At 38.4% G+C, this 22,334-nt stretch overlaps 1 protein-coding gene across 11 annotated transcripts in view; it reads left to right on the top strand.

Moving 5' to 3' along the window:
• Window positions 1–22,334, top strand: part of KDM6A (lysine demethylase 6A) — a 150,925-nt gene that overhangs the window by 69,778 nt on the left and 58,813 nt on the right. For all 11 annotated transcript variants that reach the window (XR_005956871.1, XR_005956872.1, XM_041487917.1 and 8 more), the window contains exons 5-7: window positions 2,832–2,890; window positions 10,989–11,109; window positions 22,179–22,233. Coding sequence is in view for 9 of the 11 variants with exons in the window: in XM_041487917.1 (XP_041343851.1) it covers window positions 2,832–2,890; window positions 10,989–11,109; window positions 22,179–22,233 (235 nt within the window). In the remaining 2 variants the exon portion in view is untranslated. The remainder of the gene's footprint in view (window positions 1–2,831; window positions 2,891–10,988; window positions 11,110–22,178; window positions 22,234–22,334) is intronic.

Raw genomic sequence — 22,334 nt, 5'->3', positions numbered from 1 at the left:
TTAAAAATAAATTAGAAGTTAGTAGCCAAAGAATGCCTTTTGCTATCATGAGATCTTCATAAATGTTGAGGGTTATTAGCAAGTTCAAGGAAGAGACTATAATAAGATAATTTTGTTTTCTGCTTCTTACTGAAAAATATTTGGTGAGAAAAAGAGGCCTTAAATTCTACCTCAACAGCTATTTATAGCAGGGACTAAATCACAGGAGTGATCTTTACTGGAACACATGAAATACTATTCCTTGGGAGAAACTTGTCAAAACTAATAGAAGAAACTGAAAACTGATTTCTTAAGATGGGGTGTGTTCCTGGTAAACAGAATCTTACGATTTTAAAAAGGACATTTTGTAGATGAAGATTTGGGTAATGATTCCGCTTGGTGCTGATCTCATTAAGCTGTGGTGGCATTTCATGTTGGCTGTTGCCAGTCCCTGATCAAATGCAGTTTAAAAGATACTTTTTAATCTTAGCTTATTAGATATTAATATAACAAACAGTTGATACATGGTGATAGATATGGTTAGAACTATAGTATTTCAGAACACGTGAGTTCATGATCCATACTGATGTTTCAGAATTTGCATCTTTACATTTGAAGTGAAGTATTACAGGTACAAATATTAAATCTTGCCCTGTTTTTTATTGAGAAGAGGGCGACAGCTTAAGATATTTGTAAGGTAAGTCTCAAAAGACTTAAGGCCAAAGGAGAATGAGAGAAAAATGGGAAAACCAGGCACAGAGCAATGGACAGAACAGTGATGGTTTATTTGTAGTGCTGTGAGGACCATCTATAAGCTTTATGTGAACATGATATATAAATTACATTTTGATAAATCACTTGCATCTTGGTTCTCTTGTGCCTTGAAAGTTGCGTATTGTTACCCTCAGCATCAAAATATCTGGGAGATGTTTCTGAATCTCTGACTTTCTTGGACTGTGAATTGTAATAGGTTTCATAAGAGGAAGTCAAATTCTTTGTGAATTGAAGAGTTTTTAGTTGTCTGGCACATCTTGTTTGAATTTTACAGTGTGATGATGAAGGATTTTTGTGATCGCTGTTGTTGCTACAATGATCTAAAGTTTATTGAGATTTGAAATATCAGAGGGGACACTGGACAGTCCTGTTAAGTTCTGTCTGAAAAAGAAGCTGGCCTGAAGATAGTGAAGGTTCCTGGAGGCTGTATTTTGTAGGCTGCCATGCTGCACACATGAAAATCTCTCTTACTTCTTCATTTAAAATGAGCAGTCAGGCCATTATGTGTGCTCAGCTTTTGAGCCTGCCTTCTTCCTGATCTTCCTGTTGCCAGAGCACACTTAAAACATGTAAAAAACACAGAATATGGAATTGGAGATATTTTATCTTTATGATGTCCATGTTGTGCTTTTATTCAATTAAGCAGGAATGTGGGTTTACAGCAGTATTAAAGTGTTCTCTTTATTGTTTATGCACTTCCCTCTGCACTCCTGCTGTTAACATCTTCCAGTGCTCTGATTGCTGTAGTATCTGCTCGTACCCCACAGCATTTTCCTGGAAGCTGTCCGTTGCTGAAGCTGTGATCCAGTTGCCTTCATGAGAGGATCTTTGACATTTCCACTGGTTTTAATTTGCATTTAGACGATGCAAATGAGGGATAATGAAATTGGCATACTGGATCCTGTTTCTGATGAATACTGCTCTTTGAATTGTCTTCTGGTTAGCAGTTACTTGTAGGAAAAGCTTGATTATAACTTTTATATTTGGGTTGGGTTTAAGTCCTAATTAGTATTCCTTTTGTGGAACTCCTTAGAAATTTGACTTGTTAAAGAACTGCATGCAAGTGGCAGGGAGATTATCTTGAAGTGCAGTCTTTGACAAATGAAATTCCAGCTCTTGTCCATGTGTCAGAGCTTTGGGATGCATACCTGGTCTCTCAGAATAAGAATTATATATGAGAAAAGCCTAAAAATGTGTCTTAGGCAGCATGTACAATGTCTCCTGTAAATAATGGAATTGTTTAGCTCAATGAAAAACAAATGTGCTATGGCATAGCTTTGCAAAAGAAAAAGAAATTTGTTTATTTTTCCTAATTTAGGAAATATGTAATAATTATTTGTGGAACTGGATAGTTAAACATTCATTAACTTGTTAGTAATGTCATTTTGGAAGTAAGTCATAGTTTATATTAAAAGAGAATGGAGGGAAAATGAGTTTCCAGAAGGGGAATGGTTTTTGTTGTTTTGGCTTAGTTTTTACCTTTTGCAAATAGGGGGATAGGAAATAGAAATTGGATTACTGATGAAGAAATATGATTGTTGTAGGTTTGAAGTTGATGGTCTGTATTTTTTGGTATTCAGAAAAGTGAAATCTCCTTAAGCATATTTTCACATGTGTTTAATTAGTGTTAGACATTAGACACTGAAATTAGAGTGTACCTGTCTGTTTTCATTTATGTGAGTATAAATCATTGTGACTATGAAATGGTGCTTGGTCATAAACGATTTTTTTTTCATTAATATTAAATTGCCAAAGATTTCTACTCCATCATTTCCTTCCCTGCTGCTGTACAAGTAGAACAGTGCACATCACTTTCTCTGATGTAAAAGTACTTGAATATTGTAGTTACTCTTCCACCAAAATAGCCCCTTTTTTTGTGACCATGGAAAACCAGTGGTTTTTGGTTTATTTTTTTTTTAGGGTCTACCTGTCTTTTTGTTGCTTCTTTTTGACTCTTCCTGTTCGAGGCAAATTTTAAATCTATTTGTCTTATAACGGAAATAGAATATCAAAGGATGCATAAAATATCAGAAGCTCACTCTTATCTGGGTTTTAAACACTGTTTCTTTCCTTTACAGAATGCTGCCTTTTTATATGGCCTTGGTTTGGTCTACTTCCATTACAATGCCTTTCAATGGTAAGTTGGAATAAGCTGACAGTGTCAGTATTTTGTGTGGTGTCCCATCAGTGTGTGATTATGTCACCCTCAGTTCAGTGTGAGTATAAAATAGTTTAATTTTGATTTTATTACAGATAAGGTGTTTGCAGGTGTTACTGTCCTGGGTCAGTATCTGTACTACTGTATCATACTTGGGGCAGCCCCAACAGTTCCATGAGAAGGAAAGCTCTTTGGGAGAACAATTTGCACTCCTTTAGTGTGATACAGCAGTGGGGATGGAGCAGAATGACTCAACAGGCTTTTGGGAATTGTTGTTATTGATAATCTGTGGCCTGGGTTTGTTGGAAAGCCTCTTTTAAATAAACCTTCTTGGCAGAGAGGTGGTAAATGGGGCTTGTTTTTATTTTGCTTGGTAGGCAGAAGTTTTAACAGAGCTGCGTTAGGTGAGGGGTTTGGATATGAGAAGCAGTAGGCTCAGATGGAATCAGTGTTTCAATCTGATGAAAAAACTCAGGGTTAAAGAGTTGAAATTTCTGCCAGGGCTTTGAGGACTGAGTGGGGCTTTTGTTGAGGGTGGGGGAGGGTTGGGTTTCAGTTGGGGTTTTGGTTTTACTTAATCAGTGATGAGAGTGGTGAATGGAATGGACTCAGTCACTGGGGTTCTGTTCAAAGGTCCTCAGACTTTTATTGGTGTTTAATCCTGTGGAGATAAACATAATTCATGGGGGAAAAGTCAGAAAGGTGCAGTGTTTAGGTCAGTGCTGTTTTACACTCAGTGTGGAGACTGTTAGTACAGTAAGTGTGACTTCAGTACTTGACTGATCACTAAAAGTTCCACTGTGTTACTGAGCTAAGCCTGATTGCAGTTAGGGATGCAGTGAGTGACCACTGACTGATGATTGGGAACAACGGAGCAGGATTTTTCCTCCCCCTCTCCTTAAATTGTTTCTATGTATCTCTAAGGCAAAAGATTTCTGCTTTCCTCAGGATAATGTGTATAAACTTTTATTCTTCAAATTAGAATAAGTTGGTTAAATTATGAGCTCACAACATGGTTTATTTCATCTTGAAGCTTACTGCTTTCTTTATTGATAGTGGTGAAATGAATGTTGTTCCTTTGTTGTATTGTACAGAGCATGCAATTCTGTTTCATTCTAATTAACAAGAGGAGAATAAGAAAGTTGTCAGAAAGCCTGAGAATCCATTGTTTTAAGATTGTGATGACACTTGGTTGAATTTTACCAAGTTTCAAAACATTCTGGTTGCTACATAGTTTTGTCTTCATCATTTAGCATTCAAAAGTATTTTGTGCACCATTTCTTACAAGCTGTATCTTGTTACAATTTGCACTGTGAAATGGTAGATAAACTGTAAGATAAAATAAGACAAAGCAGTTAGATTTAGAGTAATTAATTTTTTCAAAAGCCACCTGTTCAACATTGGCTTTTGCTATCAGCAGATCATGCTATTTAGTATTTATAAATTAGAGCTTTGAATTAATTTAGGTTTTTCTTCACTTGTTGACAGCACAAGTGTAAGCTGATGTCCTAACTTAAAGAACTGCACATAGATCTCATATTGAGGTTGAGAAAAATAACTGTATTCTCCATTTTATTCATACAACAAAGTTAGGTATAGCGTGGTGCTATGGTCATTGTGTATCATGAAAATACTGAGTAGAATTTTTAAAGGAAGAAAATCCAATGTAGGCAAAAATTGTACACTTTTGTGTGCAGTTCTGATTTTTAATCCCTTTGAGTGCCTTTCTTTCCCCTTCTCTGTGATTTTTTGGGGCCAAGAGCAGAGGGATATAGGGTTGTTGGTGTTCAGGTGTGACAAAATTACAATAGCCTTGAAGATGATAGCAAGTAATTTACAATAGGTGTTCTTTGAAGACCTTAATCCTCCACAGAACTCTCACAGATTGCCAGGAGAGTCCTCTTCCAGAGTGAAATGCTAATCTGCCTTCCTGCTGCATTTATTCCATCTGTTTATGCTCATAGAGGAAACGGATCTTGATATTTCTAGCAGGCCGAGGAAGAGTGTTCATGTATTCAAGACTGTTTAAGGTGGTTTATTTATTCTGATTCATCCATGAACTGTTTTTTTTTTTAACACCACTGCTTCAGATATTCAGAGATTTTAACAAGAGGGAAGTACATAGGCCTCCTAAAAGAAAGGGGTGAGAAATACTTGAGGTTTTTTCATGTCCCATATAAACAGGGATAATAAAAAAAGTAAGTGGGAATAAGATCAGCTTTAGAATTATTGTTCATATATTTTATATTATTTTTAAAGTTTTCCAGCTTTCGTGAAAGGATGTGTTGGATTGGCTCTAAGACTCTTAATGCATTTCACTGTAATTCAGTATTGTACATATTGTTATATGCTAGAGCAACATTGCAGCATTAAGTACAAATCTTAGCTGCTATGCTGCATCATTTTATGTTAGTGATTTTGTTTAACTGTTCATGTAAGAATTAAAAGTCCTCAACATACATATGAATGTTGCAATAGTGTGATCAGACCAAACCTATTTCACACAATTATTGCAGTAAGATGTGCCATAAGGTGTTACCTCCATAAATTGAATCAACTACAGTAAATGAGGTCTGAAAGATGTGAAATTTTGATACTTCCTTCTTTTACACCATTTATCATCAAGCAGTAAGTGGTTGGTCCATTTTTACTGTTGTTTCCCTGTTTCTCAGAGTAGAAAACCAGTAGAATGAGATATTCACATAACTTTAATAATTTCATGCTCTCCATAGCTGTCTTATAGATTGAACATTATTAAAGAATTTCAACAGTTAATGCAAAGCTGTCCTTCATTTCTGTGAAATACCTGCACCCAGGTGTAGTGGCTTGGATACCAAATTTTTTCTCCACTTTAGTGAAAATTCTGAGCCTGACTGGTTTATCATCTCCTGATTCCACTGACTTCCATCAGGATGAAAAGATGGAGCCCAGGCTCTGACGTTGTGTCCTGAAATGGAATTTCACACCCTGTGGATTCCATTGTAGTAACTGTGGTGCTCCAAGGGCTGCCTGCAGTGTTTTCAGTGGCCTGGCAAATTGCTGGACAACTGAGAAAGGCTCCAGATTCCTCAGAATTGCTGGACAACTGAGAAAGGCTCCAGATTCCTCAGGAACACCTGACAGGAGACTGAGATCAGTCACCCTGATTGCCCCAATTGGGCTCTTTGCCCTGAGGCTCCTCAGTTCAGGGATTCCTTACCAGCTGTAGAAGCTGAGTGTTACAGAGAACTCAGTCCTTCAGCAGTGCAGAAAAATGACGCTGAAGAAAGCCAGACCTGCAGGAGATGGTCCAGACTCTATTCCTCACCTCCATCATGACTAAAGACTGCTGTGGAAAACCAATCCTTCCTGAGTGGAACTTCCTGACCCCTCTATGCCCTGATCCTTCCCAAAGCAGAAGCACTGTCATCATCTGTTCAATATCTAGATATAAAAATACCTGAACCCAACATTTCTGCTTCTGACTGGGTTCCTCCACACAGAAAGTCATGTATATAGTGGGGTGTGAGGGAATGCACACTGCCAAATGGAGACCTCTAAGAATTTAAACACACAGTCTGTAGATACTGCTTTGTCAAACATTTCTCAGGTTTCAGATTAATACATAGATATATATTTTTTCAGGTATATATAATGGGAATGTACATGTAGAGTGCACATGCATGTAGCAATTAACCTGTAACAAAGTGTACAGTTAACTTTCTTTTCATTATCTTATCTTGCTGTGATTTCATAGCAAACTGCTCTTGGATTGGTGAAAACTCTGCCAATGCTATGAAAAAACCTGCTCCCAGCTGCTGTTCTAGAGAAATGTGTAAAAGACTTTGCTGCTCTAAATATTTTGCCATTCAGCAGTTGCAGTCCTCTGGACAGAAGAGTTGTAACTAAAGACTGTAAAAGTGTTTCATAAACTCTTTGTTTATGTTCAAACTGTGATTATGAGTTTCAAATAGAAATTTGTCCATGATAGCCTCACATCCCTTTCATTAGGCTGCGAAATGATGTGAGGCTTAAAGTAGGTGGTCAGAAAATTGAAAGCAGGTAAGAAGAAAAAAAAAAAGTTACACTCCAACTGCATCAAGTGACATTAGAATGTTAGGTTCTTTTATTTTGTACGCTCACTCTGGTTTTCATGGGTTTTGTTTGAAACATACAAAAGTGATAGCTTCTGAATAGTTAAATTGATGTTCTTTTATTATATTCTTTTCCCAGTACAAAGCTGATTTTATTCATGGTCTATTCAAGCAAAACCATCCAGTAAAAGTCTTATGAAAGTTTGCTAAATGTTTAATATAATCATCTATTTATTATTCACCTGGCTTCTTCACTTTCATAATGGAAGGCATTGTTGTATAGATTAGTGGGTGGGACAATAGCTGCAGTATTGATTCTGGCAGTCTTGATTTAGAGATGTCATTTTTATTTTTCCTGAATTGCTCTAGCAGTGCTGTGTAAAATGAAAGTCCAGAGGTGCTTTTCATTCTCTGTAGTGTCTGTTTTCCAGTCCTGCTTTCCCATTTTGTTAAGTGTTAGGATATCCTTCCCTGCCTGCTAAGAGAAATGTCCCCATCCTTGGAGAAAATCCTTATTTAATTTCAATAAATTCTAGTAGACTTAACCAGCATTGTCTCACCACACAGGTTGCAGTATCATCAGAGAACAAAAGGAAAGTCCTCTCTTGCTGAATTCAGATGACTGTAATTTATTTCTGCAGTTTGAGAGCTCCTGGCCTTTCATTTGATAGTTTTTCCTTTGGACTGATATATGTTTAGTCTGCTGGAGGAGTGAGATGAGAAGTTCTGTCTGTGCATGGAGGGCAGTTAATTAGTGGAGGACACTCCGAACCGACTTGGGGAAGGCTCAGTGCCATCAGCCCTGAAGGAAGCTCTTGGGTTATATCTGCACTTTTGGTTTTGGTCAAGCCATACAAGAGCTTCGAGGGAAAACATCTGGATAACTTGGATGCCTTGGATCCTCCAGACCTGCATCTTTCTTGTGTAGGCTTGGACAGAGAACAGAAATGGGATTAGATATGTTTGAGAGTAAACAAAGATCTGTACAAGAGGGAAGTGACTCCTGCTGTGTCTGGAAGGCCCAGCTGTGGAATGGGTGTCAGTGCTGCTGGAGATGTTCTGCTGTTTGACAGTAAGGGAATGAGTCTGGAACTCTGGGCATGGCCGTGGAAAACAGGCAGAGATTTTTGCTATAGTCCTTGATGTGTCTGGTAATTGTGAGCACGTTGCTATTTTGTTTAAATGTTTCCTGCAGGCAAAATTACATCAATATTAATTCAGCTGTGATGTAAAGTTGCTTGTCTGTCTGTAAGAGTTAATAAGTAAATGTCTTCAGAGCTTGAGTATTTTATTCTATAAAATTTCTACTGAGTATTTAAATGAGGTTGTAGTTATTGAATTAGACATGAGTACCTACCACTGGTAAAAAATGTTGAAAATGCTCTTTCAGATCACTTCATTGAGGAAATTTTCATGATGCCCCTTTTCACAGTGGCGGAAGTAGTTTCTGTTTTTTGTTTTTCATGCATGTCATCCTGGAAAAAACTACAAATTGTACGACCAATATGGAATTAACGCTAGATTTAAGTAAAAGGTAGAATTTGATTTTTAGTTAGTTTAGTCTGTGCAGAGATAAACTTTACTCAAAGCATGGTCTCTGTGACCAGCAGTTGCTGAGCTAAATGTGACACAGTCTTCCCTGTTGTCTACTAGTGATAATTTACAGGTTTTTAAGTGCTGTCCTCCTCTGGAAGACTGGGGTAGGCAACATTTTTGTTTTTTTGAATGAAGGACAGTATACATTGAGACTAAATTTGAAAACTGTCCTGGAAAGTTTTTAATTATACTTTTGGCTCTGTTTTACTCCATTGCTCAACAGTGTCAGTGATTAATATTTCCTGTTCAGTAAGCAAGAGACTACAGAAATATTTTTGTTGCACTCAGATTCTCTTCAACTTTTTTAGAAATCCTCTCTTTGATGATCTTTTGATCTTTTCAGTGGGGACGTGACATAGGGGGAATATTGAAATACTATTTTCTGATCAAGCAAGGATGGCTAAATGAGGAGCTAAATGAAGTTTACAGTGTGTTAGTGTGGTCTCACTGTGTGATGTGCTGTAGAACTGCTATGCCTTCATTCCCAATTTTTTGTCTTCTCTTTGATTGGAAGCATAGACAGTGGTTTTCTTCCTTTTTGGGACTTAGGATATTGTCTTTGAACAAGATACAGGTAATGGGTTTTAAATACCAGTGGATAACATACCTGGTGCCCATATTAGAGTTAAGACCAGAAATTAAATACACAATAATAGAATCTTCTGGCATAGCAAAAGCCTAGCTTAAAATCTGTGCTGGTACTTAGTGATCAGCCCAGTCTTTGGCCTTTCAGTTTGATCTCTGTTTTTGTAGATGATGAAGATGAGCATGGTGTTATGAGACAAGGATCTTTGTTATGAATTCAGTGTAGATAGGAGTTTTGTGATTCACCACCACCACCACAGGATTTCAGGGAAATTTAGATGAGATGTGAGAGAGCTTAGCTCTGGTGCAGGTTTCTTCAGTGCTTCACGTGCTCATTTTCCATACGCTGACAGAAAAGTAGGATACTGGGTAAGAAGAGCCTTCATTAAGGATTGTAGTAGAGGAAGCTTCAGTTCCACAATAAAAATTTAATAGTTTTTTTAAGCCTATCTACTCTTAAGTTCTATTATAAACAGTCAGATAATGCTTCAGGTACATACCAGTTGCATTGTCTAGAGGAAGTTCTGTGCCTTTGGTTTGCTTTGTCATCGGTAAGAAAAAAGCCTGTAACAATTTTAGAGCAGAAGTGTTTTTGCTGAAGGATTCAGAAATGATAATTTATGTGTGTCGTAAGTAAAAACGTCTGTGAAAAATATTTGTTGAATTTTGCATTGCATCTGCTAACCAACCTTTTGTCCTTACAAATAATACTGTACTTGGAGAGTAGGAATTAAATCAATGTGCCTTAAGAGAGTGATTTTAAGCACTGGAGTTAATCCCTGCCCCATTTCTCTGTGCTGCTCCACAGTGGGTCCAGTTCTCCACAGAGGCTGCCCTCTCAGCTGCCCCCTTGGCACCCAGCTGTGGGGTTCCAGGGCAGCAGAAGGGATTGTGCTCTCTGGCCTGGAGCTCAAATCTACCCTGAGAGAGGCTGGCTCTGATTTCTCGTGTGACCAGTGGTGTACAGAAAGGAATTTTGTTTCACCCTGTCGTTGGATTTCAGGCAACAATGAGACTTAGCTTCTTTTTTAATTCTTCTGTGACTTGAGTTGTATTATCTTTTAGTTGCATTTCAGCTGGCCTAGTTTTATGCAGTGGCCTGAGAGACAAAACAGTCTGGTTTAGAGTCACTTTGTGTCTGCTCCAAGATGGAGTTGTTAGATGGAATTTCTGTTTTATCTGGTGTGGTGCCATCATGAACAGGAAAAATTGAGAGAGGATTTGAAGGTAAGGAAGTAGATCAGAGCCATCTTCACATATCATGGGAATATGAAGGAAAGTTCCTGTGTGAGGAGCTGGCTGGCTTTTATGTCTGCATTTGGAAGTAATGGAGCAGTTGGTATTATCTGAGTTCTTGCATGGCACTGGTGCTAGGAAAGGGAGGAGAAAGTGGAAGAAGGAGCAGGTAGGTGCAGTGGGAGGAGATGTGAGTGATCTCTGCTGCTGCTTGGGAGTCTGCACTGCTGGAATCAAAAGCAGCCTGGCTGTTGTAAGTGAACTTGCACTGAATTTGTAACTAATTTGTGAGTCATCCTCTCTGAAATATCAGATATGTTAGTGTATTTCATGCAACAAATTAGTTTCTCTAAATTAATAGAAAAGATTGGACTTTCAAATACATGAGGATACCTGGAGTTCAAAATTACCCAATCCTTGAAGAATCAAAAGCCATGCACCAAAAACATTACATGTAAACTATTATTTTGGTACTTTCTTCTGTGACAATACTTTCTGATCCACTTTGTTAGCGATACAAAAAACATTGATTATAGAGTAATAACTTCAGTAAAACATCATTTTTTAAATCTGTGTTTTTCTTTCAGGGCAATTAAAGCATTTCAGGAGGCGCTTTATGTTGATCCCAGCTTTTGTCGAGCCAAGGAAATTCATTTGCGACTTGGGCTTATGTTCAAAGTGAACACAGACTATGAGTCTAGTTTAAAGGTAGGTTTAACTCCTTTCAAATTGAATTACTATTTCTTAGAAGTCGTGTGTTGCATCTTAAAAAGCTGCAAGGAATGCATAAGCACAGAACAGTCACAGACCACCTGCTGTAGAAATTGAAGTGCTTTAATGTGAAGTGTCTTAGCCTAAACAGAAGAAGGATAGGTTTGAGGTGTGTGAGGTGCTACACTCCAGATGAAAAATTTGGTGTAGGGCTCTTGTTAAAACAGTGGACTTTGGGGGAGGCTGAGGTTGTACTGAAAGCTCAGGGGGGAAAAAAACCAACTTGGATTATTTGAGTTTTTGTTTTTATATTCCTTCCCCCCCAGATTCCCTGGTGTAAACTGGAAGTTCTTGGAATCAGTAAACCAGAAAGTTTTTATGCAAAATGATGTCTTTTTAATATAATTGTTACTTTTCTAGCAGTTAATTATTTTTTTATTTCCTGTCTTGAGAGTAGGTTTCTAAGGCAGCAGTTTCTGGCTAATCAGTTGGAAATGGTTTATGATAATACAGTGCTTCGTTTCTTCTGTACTTCTTCAAATTCCTTACTATTTACATTCTTTTCTGGTCTCTGATTGTGATCTGCCATTTTATCTCACTCCATTCAGCACATTTGCCCATGTTTTTCCTCTTCCCATTTTGTACTCTACCCACATGTCCTTTCCTTCCTGGCCTCTAAATTTAGCTGTTATGTGTCTTGGAAAAAGGAAGAGTTCTTTTAACGGACTTGCATGTGGTGGGAAATACACCTGCAGGGCTGAGAATTTTGTAATTAAGTGCAATTTGTAAACACATTCTGCATATTAATCTTCCCTAAAAATCATTGAAAACAATAAGTGTTTTGTTTTCAAGAACGTTATGGCTTTCTTTTCTTGGCAGGTTATTTTCTTGGGTTCAGAATCACATTGTCCAAGATTTGAAAGAGTAGAGTGTTACTCTCAATTTTTCTTTTCAGTTTTTCTGCTGGAGGGAAGCAGTTCTCTCCCCAGGCTTCCCTTTTCATCTAGAGCCCAAGGTTTCACCTACAGAGGTTGGTGGAGTTGGAAATTTTGCAGAGGAGTAGAAAAGATCCATGCAAGGAATAGTGAAAGCTTCATCTAGAGCCCAAGGTTTCACCTACAGAGGTTGGTGGAGTTGGAAATTGTGCAGAGTAGAAAAGATTCCATGCAAGGAATGGTGAAAGAGAGCAAGGAGAGGTAGAGGTAGATCACTGCTGAGAAAGGGATTATGTGTGAGCTTGGGTGATCCTATTTCCTTGTGCTTTGGCACAGATTTGATATGTCATGATATATATGGAATAAAGAATAAAAGAAGTGCTGAAGTACATTTTGGTTTTATTTTTAAAGAAGCTGGGAGGAAACAAGATTAAATTTACAAGGAGGTGGTCATCTTGTAATCAAGTAGTGGAAGAAACTCAGTGATCTCAAAAGGCAACCTAGTTGATTGTATGATTTTAATCAACCTAGTTGATTGTATGATTTTAATTTTTGGTATAAATTGATCAAGAAATAGATAACCTTTTTCTGCTGTGCCATAAAATTTGAAATTCTGTCAGTGAATCAGGTGTTTAAATAAATATGATGATAACTCAATCTAAATAAATTCTTGTGTTTGATGTTCACAACTTTGCAAAACAAATCAGTTACCATGAGGATTTTGAGTATACCGAACTTCAAGTTTTCAAAACACCAGCTACAAATGGGAAAAACACCAAAGCAGTATTCTGAAAACAGAAAGAAATTAATCTTTTAAAATGAAAAATGATCATGATTCCATTGCTTTTATGTGGCATGTGGTTAAGTCACTTAGAAAAACAAATGGCCACAACAAAAGCAGGTTACCCTGGGGCAGAGGGATGGTCTTCAAAGGATGGTGAAATGAACATGAGTGTTTGCATTAAAGATGGTTTCATGTTTTTCTTAAAGCAATATAACTGCAGCTTGTTCCTGAAAGTTCGTCTCATTTTCTGCCTTGCAATCCTGATTGCCTCGTTCAGCACTCTCAGCCACATTGATTCGAGGGATTTTTCATTTTTTTGCCTTTCCCCATTTGCAGACTGAGGTGGATCAGCAGTCTGAGCCATCTCAGCTTGAGATGGCCTGGTTGGTACATCCAGTGCAAGGTTGATGGAATGGGAAGGAGGGGACAGAGCTGACTTACCCCTTCTGGTTCAAAACGTAACGAGAACTGAGATTCTGGTTTTCTTTGCTATGGAGATTGCAATCCTTAGTAAAGAATAACAGTGAGGAGCAAAAGACCTGGTGGAACTCTGTCTCAAATACTCAGAGCTGTTTTTAGTTCAGCTCAGCTGTGGAGTTAAGGTACAGTCCAAGGACTTACCTACTTTGTTTGAAAACAAAGTGTTGCTGATTGAAACATCACAATGTGTCAGTTGAGGGGAAAACTGAGTAGAACAGGGCTGTAGTTTCTTTAAGAGGCAATCTGACTGTGATTTAAAAAAAAACACACCTTAAACCAGAACTCTGAGTGACAAGAATATGAGAGGCAAACCAGAAAATGCTCCCTTAGTGAAGAGAATGAAGCGAAGTGCTGGTGCACTGGTTATGCCCAAGCATGGGGAAGGTAAAATGGGGAAGGGATGTGAAGAAAGAGTGTGAAGGGATGTTTTCACACAATGTCTGTCTCATTCTCTGAGACACAGAGTATTTCATCTTCGAACAAAAAGAAAGATAAGAAAGACAAAATTGTCTTGTTGTGCTTTTTTTGGTTTTGTGGACCTTTTTAAAAGGATGCATGATTTTAGAGAGTAATTAAGGGGGTTGGGATGCAGCCTGCCTGTGACTGGCCTTGAGCACAGACCTTTTTCCTGGGGCTCTTGGCCCAGTTTGAGCTCCCTGTTCACACGGAGGCAGAAAGTGGAAGTAGCTTTTTCATCTGGTATTCGCTTGTGGCTGCTCTGGATTTCACAGATTGTACCAACGTCGCATTAAAGTACTTTGAAATATCATAATGTTTTTGATGGTATTTAAACATTCATGTTAAGTCTGTAATTGCTAAGAATAAACCATTGCCAACAGATGAGTCATTGTCAGTGAGAGGCATTGTCTGTAAGAGTCTTCAGGCAAAGGGGGAAGATGGAAGTCTGAAGGTCATGTATTCCACGTTTTTCACAATTTTAAAGCATTAACATAAATCATCTGTATTTTATGTAAGCAGTTTAAGCACAAAATTAATTTTTACTATTTTAAGATGTTGATGATCAAGATAATTGCTGGAGTGCTGTTTAACAAGCATAAAATCAACTCCCAGTGTTTCTTCAAAATCAATTACTGGTTTTGCCTGTTCTGCAGTTAAGATTTGCAAATTACTGTGAGAATCCTTGACTTTCTCTGTTACCCCATTGCCATAAACTCTTGCAACACCAATGCTGTTGAAAACTACTTGGCCTTCAGGCTTACATTAAGGAAAAAAAAGTGTCCCTTCTGGTTGAAAAAAAACTAGTCCTTGTGTAACCTGGCAGATTGGGCAGTGTTACCTTCAGAGGTGAGACATGAAAGCTGAATTTGCCCCATTCATCAGAAAAGTATGATTAAGTCCAAAATTAACTGACAGTGACTTGGGGGATGGATTTCTTTTTAATATATTGATGACTGTAGCAACACCATGCTATTGAGGTTTGTCTCACAGTCCAGCTTTTTTGGTTTACTATGTTCTGCTGCCCCTTTCCTGTTCACTAAAAATGACAAGGAATCATTTCTTACAAATGACACAAGGAATACTGTGTTCCATGATGGTAGCTATGGTGGCACTGTGATAATCTGAAAGGAGAATAAAGCAAAATCTCTAGGAATGTAATGTATCTTTTTATTCATTGGGTAAATGTAGTTGGAAAAAATATTCATACTTCTGGGTTCATGCCACATTATTTCTGGCATGTCACTTCCTGTCATGGTTATTTTCCTATTTATTGATTTTTTTTTTTTTTTTAATTTGACCTCCTTTTTTTATAGGCGCATGTAATAATCTTCTCTCACATGTGTGTCTCAGTTCTTCTCTTAAGTGCTGTTGAATGTTCAACAATTTCTAGAAAATATATGGGAATGAAAGATTTCAAAGAGAATTTTGGAGGACATTGCTGTATGACATACTGCTCCAGAGCCTTTTGAGATGTGGGAGCTGAGCACCAGGTGACAGCTGTGGGAAACCTTGTGGTGCTCATCCTGCTTGGTGCTGTTGAAGTCCTGTGGTTTTAGTGGGGATTTAGAGCTGTGATCCCAAAAGCCCTTTGCGTGCAGAATTCATGCTTAAGGGAGAAAAGAAGTCTTTGTTTTTTATATTTATTAGATTGATAACATTGAGGGAACAGCGGGGGCCAGGGGGCAGATTTTCTGAGGGTTTGGTTTTATGAGGGGAAGCTTTGTTTGCTTTTGTTTGGAGATTCGTGGTAGGGAAATTGTGTGGGTTTTGTTGGATTTTGTTTGGTTTGTGGGGTAGGTTTTTTTAATGGGTGGTCAGTAGGAATGCTGGACACAAGCAGATTAGTTTATAGCAAACAAAGCAATGTTTTACTTTGGGAATTTTATTTGGTTTTATTACAGGTGCACCCTGTACCCAGTAAAAAAACCTTTAGAAGAGTGAGAACTCAATTTCTCATGTTTTCAATTATCTGCCTTGTAGCAGAAATACTGATTCTGTCTTTCATTTACAGAAATTTGTCCTCCTTCTTTATACACAAAACAGTTATTCCAGTAGTTTGCTTCAGGCTTATGCTTTCATCTTGCCCGTAAATCATCAATTTAAATACAATTTTAATTTTTTAATTATTCTTCTAAAGATTCTCATTTGTTAGTAATGTTAAGACATGCTGCTTATATTAGGATAAGAAAAAGGCTGCAAAAGAATTAAAATGTGCATGAATTGTATGAATATGCATGAAATATAAAGAAATTAAATGCTGATGTACCAATGAACAGCTTGAAGTATTTATTTATAGTCAGTCAGACACTTTTCCAGCACTTATTCAAATATTTCTCCTGTATATATATATATACTTACGAAAGATATTTTTAGCTAGTGCAGCTATTACATGCTAGCACAAAAGTCTTACAGACATATCATTCATGTTTTATGTTCTTTCTCTGAGTAATAAGTAAACAAGTATTTAGGAAAGTGAAAATTTCTGATTTTGAGCCTTCATGTGCTGTTTTACCACCCAGTTATCTTTCTCGAATGGGCTTAAACTAGTAATTTTTAAGTTTAAACATACATTGAAACCTTATGTATTTCAATTATTAAAAATAGCTAGTCAAAATACATGTGGTTATGAGATGTTTTAGTTTCTTATGTCTAGTTTTAAGTCTTGAATTCTATGAGGAATAGTTGCTTTTTTAGATAAAAAACAAGTTGAAGGGCTTTGGCTCCTGCAAGTCAGATATCCAAGATTTCAAGCACTTCACACAAAAAATGGAAGTGTTTTTTATGGCGAGCAAAATGAAATGAATCAAAAGATAATTTCAATAAAAATGTAAGTGGTTGGAAAGCAGCATTTGGGATTGAAATTTTTCTCTTAGTCTTGGTAGTTTGCATATGTCAGTGGTGGAAAGACACATACAAGAATAAATCCATGGAAGTTTTTTAATGCAGCATGGCAGTGTAACAAAACTGCAGGAGAGTTATTAGTGTGACTGGTTTTGACAGTGGATAATGATACCACAATGTCTGCCCTACAGGGTGTTCTCTTTTATTCTCTCTTACCTAGTTTCACTTGGGTTTTTGACTAATTCCTGTAAAAGAGAATTACAGGTGTATGTTAGAAATGCCATGATTACAAAGAGGAGTAGGTGCTAAAACTGAATTACCGTGCTGTGTGGCATCTTCAGTCATGTGGGAGGTGGGGAAGAACACACCATGGGAAGAGGAATAGGTGGTTCAGAAGTTGAGCATTCAATCTAAGGGTATCGGTGGGACAACCAATATCCTTATGTATCCTTATTGGCTGGATGGGGCAGCCCTGGGTGTATGGACAGACTGGGGAATGACGTGGTGGAGAGGGGCCTGGGTGTCCTAGCTGATGGCCAGTTGAACTTGAGCCAGCAGTGCCCTGGCAGCCAAGAGGGACATCCCTGTCCTGAGGGACATCAGGCACAGCATCGCCAGCCAGGCAAGGGAGGGCATTGTCCTGCTCTGTTCTGGGCTGTGGCAGCTTCACCTTGAGTGCTGGGGGCAGTTCTGGGCACCACAATGGAAAAAAGACATGAAGCTACTGGAGAATGGCCAAAGGCAATAAAGATGGGGAAGGACCTTGAGGGGAAGCCATATGGAGCTGAGGGCACTTGGTCTGTTCGGCCTGGAGGAGACTGAGGGGAGACCTCACTGCAGTTACAGCTTCCTTGTGAGGGGAACAGGAGGGGCAGGCACTGATCTGCTCTGTGGGGACAGTGACAGGACCGAGGGAATGGCCTGGAGTTGTGTCAGGGCAGGTTTAGGTCGGGTATTAGTAAAAGGTTCTTCCCCAGAGGGTGGCTGGGCGCTGGAACAGGCTCCCCAGGGCAGTGGTCACAGCACCAGCCTGGCAGAGCTCAAGAAGTGTTTGGTCAGTGCTCTCAGGTACATGATGTGATATTTGTGGGTAGTTCTGTGCAGGACCAGGAGTTGGACTCAGTGATCCCTGTGGGTCTTTTCAACTCAGGATATTCATTGATTCTGGTGAGCTTCATTCATGGATCATCTCCTTAAGAGGCATCTCCATCCGGATAGATCCACTTTTATCAGGTGTAGCTGTAACTGCGAGGTTGGCATTCAGGGCACACAGAAATACTCAAGAGTGTAGCCACAGGTTGTGGACTGAGCTGAGCTTTCTGTGCAGCCTGGGCAGCTGTGGGGGCTGGAGGCTGAGTCCTGGAACGACCCCGGCTCAGGGCAGATGAGCTCCTGGTGCTGCGGCAGTGGCTGCAGACTCCCAGTCATCCCCTTCCCCGTGACGGTCTCTTGCTGCTGGCAGTCTTTCAGGCTGTCAGCACAGGAACAGCTGAATTCTGATGTTACAGAAATAATGCATAAAAGGTGGAGGCAAATGGGAGTGTTGAGATAGCTTTGTGAAAATCACTATGTAAGATATTGGGCAGTAAATTCAGATGCAGCCCTTTTTATGGCTTGCAAAAATACAACTTGGATGATCTTTCTGTTTGAAAGTAATTTTTCTCTTAGAGCTTGTCAGAACAAGAGATTTTTCAGAGCGCACTGCTGCTATTCATTGTATATGTATCAGTGGCTTTTGTTCCTTCTGTCCTCCAGCAAGGTTTTTTTTTTTTTGTCTCCCGTCTGTAAGTTTTTTGGGTTTTTTTTTTAACGTTGGACAAAAGTACCTGAGTGTTTACACTGCACAAACCTTTCTGTTGCAAGCTGAATTTGTTCTGAGCTCAGAAAGCAGTGGAGAGCAGCAGGATGAGCTGCTGTAGCAGCACATGGAGCGTGTCCTCTCCTGACCCTCTCCCCTGGTCCCAGAGATGCCTGGCAAATGGAGGCTTGGCACCCTGCCCCAGCTGGTTACACAAGGCTCTCCGTGTCCTACTTATCTGAACAAAAGCTGCTCTGAGCAGCACGGGCATAACACCTAGGTCACACAGGCAGAAAAAGCCATCTCCTGACAGAATTTTACTGAGTCATGATGGAGCTTTCCTTCGTGGTAAGTCGGTGAGGATTGTCAGGTTTCAGATGATGGCTTGCCTTGCTTGCTGAATCTATGTAGAGCCAGAGCTATTAAACTTGCTGATGTCACCCTGGAGAGGAGGAGGGACTAGAATCACTACAGAGGTCTCAGGTTTGCATGTAAACAGAGACAGTACTGAAAATGTTGCACTGAAAAGAAAAGGGTTCGTTTTGCTTTTGTCATTTATTGATTAAAGAAACAACAAAACCTTGTGTACTTGCCTGTTACATTTGAAAGAATCGGTGTTAATTCTGTGAGGGAAAGCATGTTAAGTTACCTAAATCAGCATCAGACTACTGTTACTTTACTACCAGACCTAGTGCTTTCATCAGTTCTCTTTATGTGGAATCCACTATACCTCTCATCCTTGGAAAGGTTATCTTCGGAATTGTTTCCACAATCAGAGGCAAGTCAAGGACTCCAGAGGAGATGGAATGGGCTGCAGATAACTCTGCAATTACAGATGGCTACAAATCAAGGTGATTTAGGGCTTGGCTGATCTTAAAAGTCTTTTCCAACCTAAACGATTCCGTGATTGCGCCTTGAGCCGCAGCCCTTGAGAAGAGCCTGTTAGTTTTTAACATTCAGAACACTGCCTTCTAGGTAAATCCTCTTACTGGGGATTTGAATTTCTATAGACTGCTGTCTGCCTTGAGGTATTGTGTGTCGTCTCTGAGCTGCAGCGGCCTCTCCTGCATAACAACTATTCCACACAGCAGTAGCCAGCTCAGTGCTGCAATATTTGAGAGGGGTGCAGATGTTTGCCAGCCGCTGCTGTTGGTTGCAGAAATGGAAGTTGGAAATTATGACTGTTTTTTAAATTTTTTGGTGCTGGTAATTGTGATTAGTGGATCTGCATTTGGCTGATGAGGTTGATGTGTTAGAATTTGTGCAAAATTTTGGCATGGGGTTTTTTGGTTTTTTTTTTTTTTTTTTTTTTTTTGTCTGATTTTGGGTACTTAAAGGGGAGCTGTGTATTATTTATCCGGCAAGAGGTGTAGGTTTGCTCGTGTGTGTGCATTTCAGAGGTTCTTGGTTTGAAATGTTCTGGGGTTTCTGTGTATTGCTTTTAATTATGATAACTGTTTAGTGCAAATGGTGTGTTTTTCTGTACTCACTGGCTTTGGTTTATCAATTTCTTTACCGTTTGTAGATTAGTGAACAGTGCAAATAGAAATTTACCACACTAAGAAAATTTTCAAAATGTGGATTTTTGAATTTCAAAAGTTGGCTACTGTAGCAGTGAATATTTAATTTTTTAGGGAGCGTTGCTGAGAATATTTCTGCTTTTTTCTACTGTATAGCGCTTGCTACTATTGGCATACTTATATATTAAAATGGTTAGCTGTTCTTATATGGTTGCTTGCTTTCTCTCAGTGAGTCTCACTGCAGTAACCCTTAAGAAGAGCTGCTACAGAACAGTTGTCAATCTTTTTTCTTTAGATCTGCTTATTTTTTATAATAGCATTGCTAGGTGAGAGCAAATCTGTTCCATTCTGCTTTATCTTTCCATAGTAATTGTAAGTGATGGTGCAAGATGACACATCTGTACAGGAAGGATTTTGCACCTTTTAGATCAGTGACACTCAGTTGTACAGGCCAGAGCCTTTTTTTTTTCTTTTGGCAGGCAAAATGCAATTTAAGATAGAGCATTTTATTTTTATTTAGCTTTTTTTTTTAAAAGTTGTCTGCTTAGTAGAATCACTATGGTAACAGACTAAAGGATGTCTCTGAGGCACTCAACCTGCATTGCAATGTAAGTGAGGGGAGACTGTAAGTTGTCTGCCTGCTGAGCAGTGGGGAAAGGAACAGACACAGCAGAGAAATAAGCTAATAATTAATATTTGTAAGCTATTACTTAATGCTTGCGCTAAGGTTAAAAAGTTATTTTATGGTGTGAATCTGTTGGTTTTTGTGTTCTCCTCTGGGGGGATATTACTGAAATGTTCATTATAAATCAAGAATTTTTGTTGTTATTCAGCTTGAGTTTGGTTCATTTTCTAAATGCTGTTACATGTTACAAATGATGCTGATGAAGTGGGTGAGGAGGAATCTGCATCAGTGTATGTCAGAGCTTATGGAAGTGCCAGCATTACTTTTATGTCTTGTTGTGGAAAATACATTAATTTTTGAATTTTTTGTCCCTATTAAAATTTGGGTATTTTGGAAATGTGATGGTCTGATAAAATCTTACACATCTTAGAGATGTGTTTTGTATAGACATACTGTACTCAAGGAGTTATTGTGACAGTGAGGAAAGTTAAGTAGCATTTAATAGCTCTGAGTACAGTATTGAAAGTGTGTTGCACCTATGCATTAATACAGACTTTTTTTCCTTCCCAGCTACTGCAGTAGGCTCCCAGTGCCACCTAGTTTGGCATCCTGGATAGTTTGATGTAAATTATAATTTTTATGCTAAGAAAATAAAGTATACTCAAGTGTCATGTTTTGTGTGTTAGAAATCACCTGACACTGTATTTTGTAAGTAACTGTATTTATTAACAGTAGTATTTCATAGGGTGACTCTTAGGCTCCTGTATTCCTAGGCTTTATTCTCTGTTGAGCTAATATGTCAACTGAAATTTCATACTATGTGGGTATTTTCTCAAAAGTTTATGGAAAAGCTCAGGCCCTGGAGTTTCTGTGCCTGTTCCATTCATTTTTATACACTTGTGTCTCAAACTAAATAGTGATCAGTGAATTAACATGATGTTTACAGACAGATTTTGTTGCTCTGCTTTTGTGACCTTCTTTATAGATGAGTGAAAAACTTACCTCAGAACCTAGAATGTTTTAAAAGGTGTTTTATATATTCTCTAAAGAAAAGTGATTAAAATTATACAAGCTTTAATGTTTAACTGAAGTTTTCTCAACATCTGGAGGAGAGGATGTGAGAACTTATGGCCTCCTTATGAACTCACATTCTGATGTAGAGGTATTCACATTAAATTCCTTTTAACAAGAATTCAATTTTTTAAAAACTTAAAATCACTGTTTGTAGGGAGAGCGTTCTGTTTTTCTAGATGGATTGAGTGCTTAAGTATTTATCTCCATGAGACTGTGAGCTGGTGTGTCTGCAGTTCCAGCTGTGTGTATAAAAACTTAATCTTCCAATTTTGACCATTCATTTGATGCCTTCATTATTTCACATGCAACCCCAGTTGTTTTATGAAGATCTGTTGCTGTCTTATATTCCTAGAAGCATTGAAGTGTTTGCAATAAAAAAAAAATTGTTTTCCTCTAGTAAGCAGTTGAACAGAAATTGAAAACTTTTTTTTAAGACACATGGTAAAATGCAGTATTGATTTTCAAGTACAAAATTGATTTACTCTTAGTAGTTTGCCCAAGTGCTAGTATTACTTTGTTTGAAAAGCAAATAATTCTTTTTTCTTTCCAGCATTTTCAGTTAGCTTTGATTGACTGCAATCCCTGCACTTTGTCTAACGCTGAAAGTAAGTAACCAATAAGTATTTATTTTGTTGTGGATCTTTTTTTAAGTCTTATGCTCTCAACTGTATGAATTTTTAATGAACCAGGTCTTCAAAATCAAAAG

This window comes from Pyrgilauda ruficollis, unplaced genomic scaffold, assembly GCF_017590135.1.
Source record: "Pyrgilauda ruficollis isolate IOZ18807 unplaced genomic scaffold, ASM1759013v1 scaffold85, whole genome shotgun sequence".
NCBI lineage: Eukaryota > Metazoa > Chordata > Aves > Passeriformes > Passeridae > Pyrgilauda > Pyrgilauda ruficollis.
Note: the sequence above shows the minus strand (reverse complement) of the source record. Positions and strands in the feature narration are given on the sequence as shown.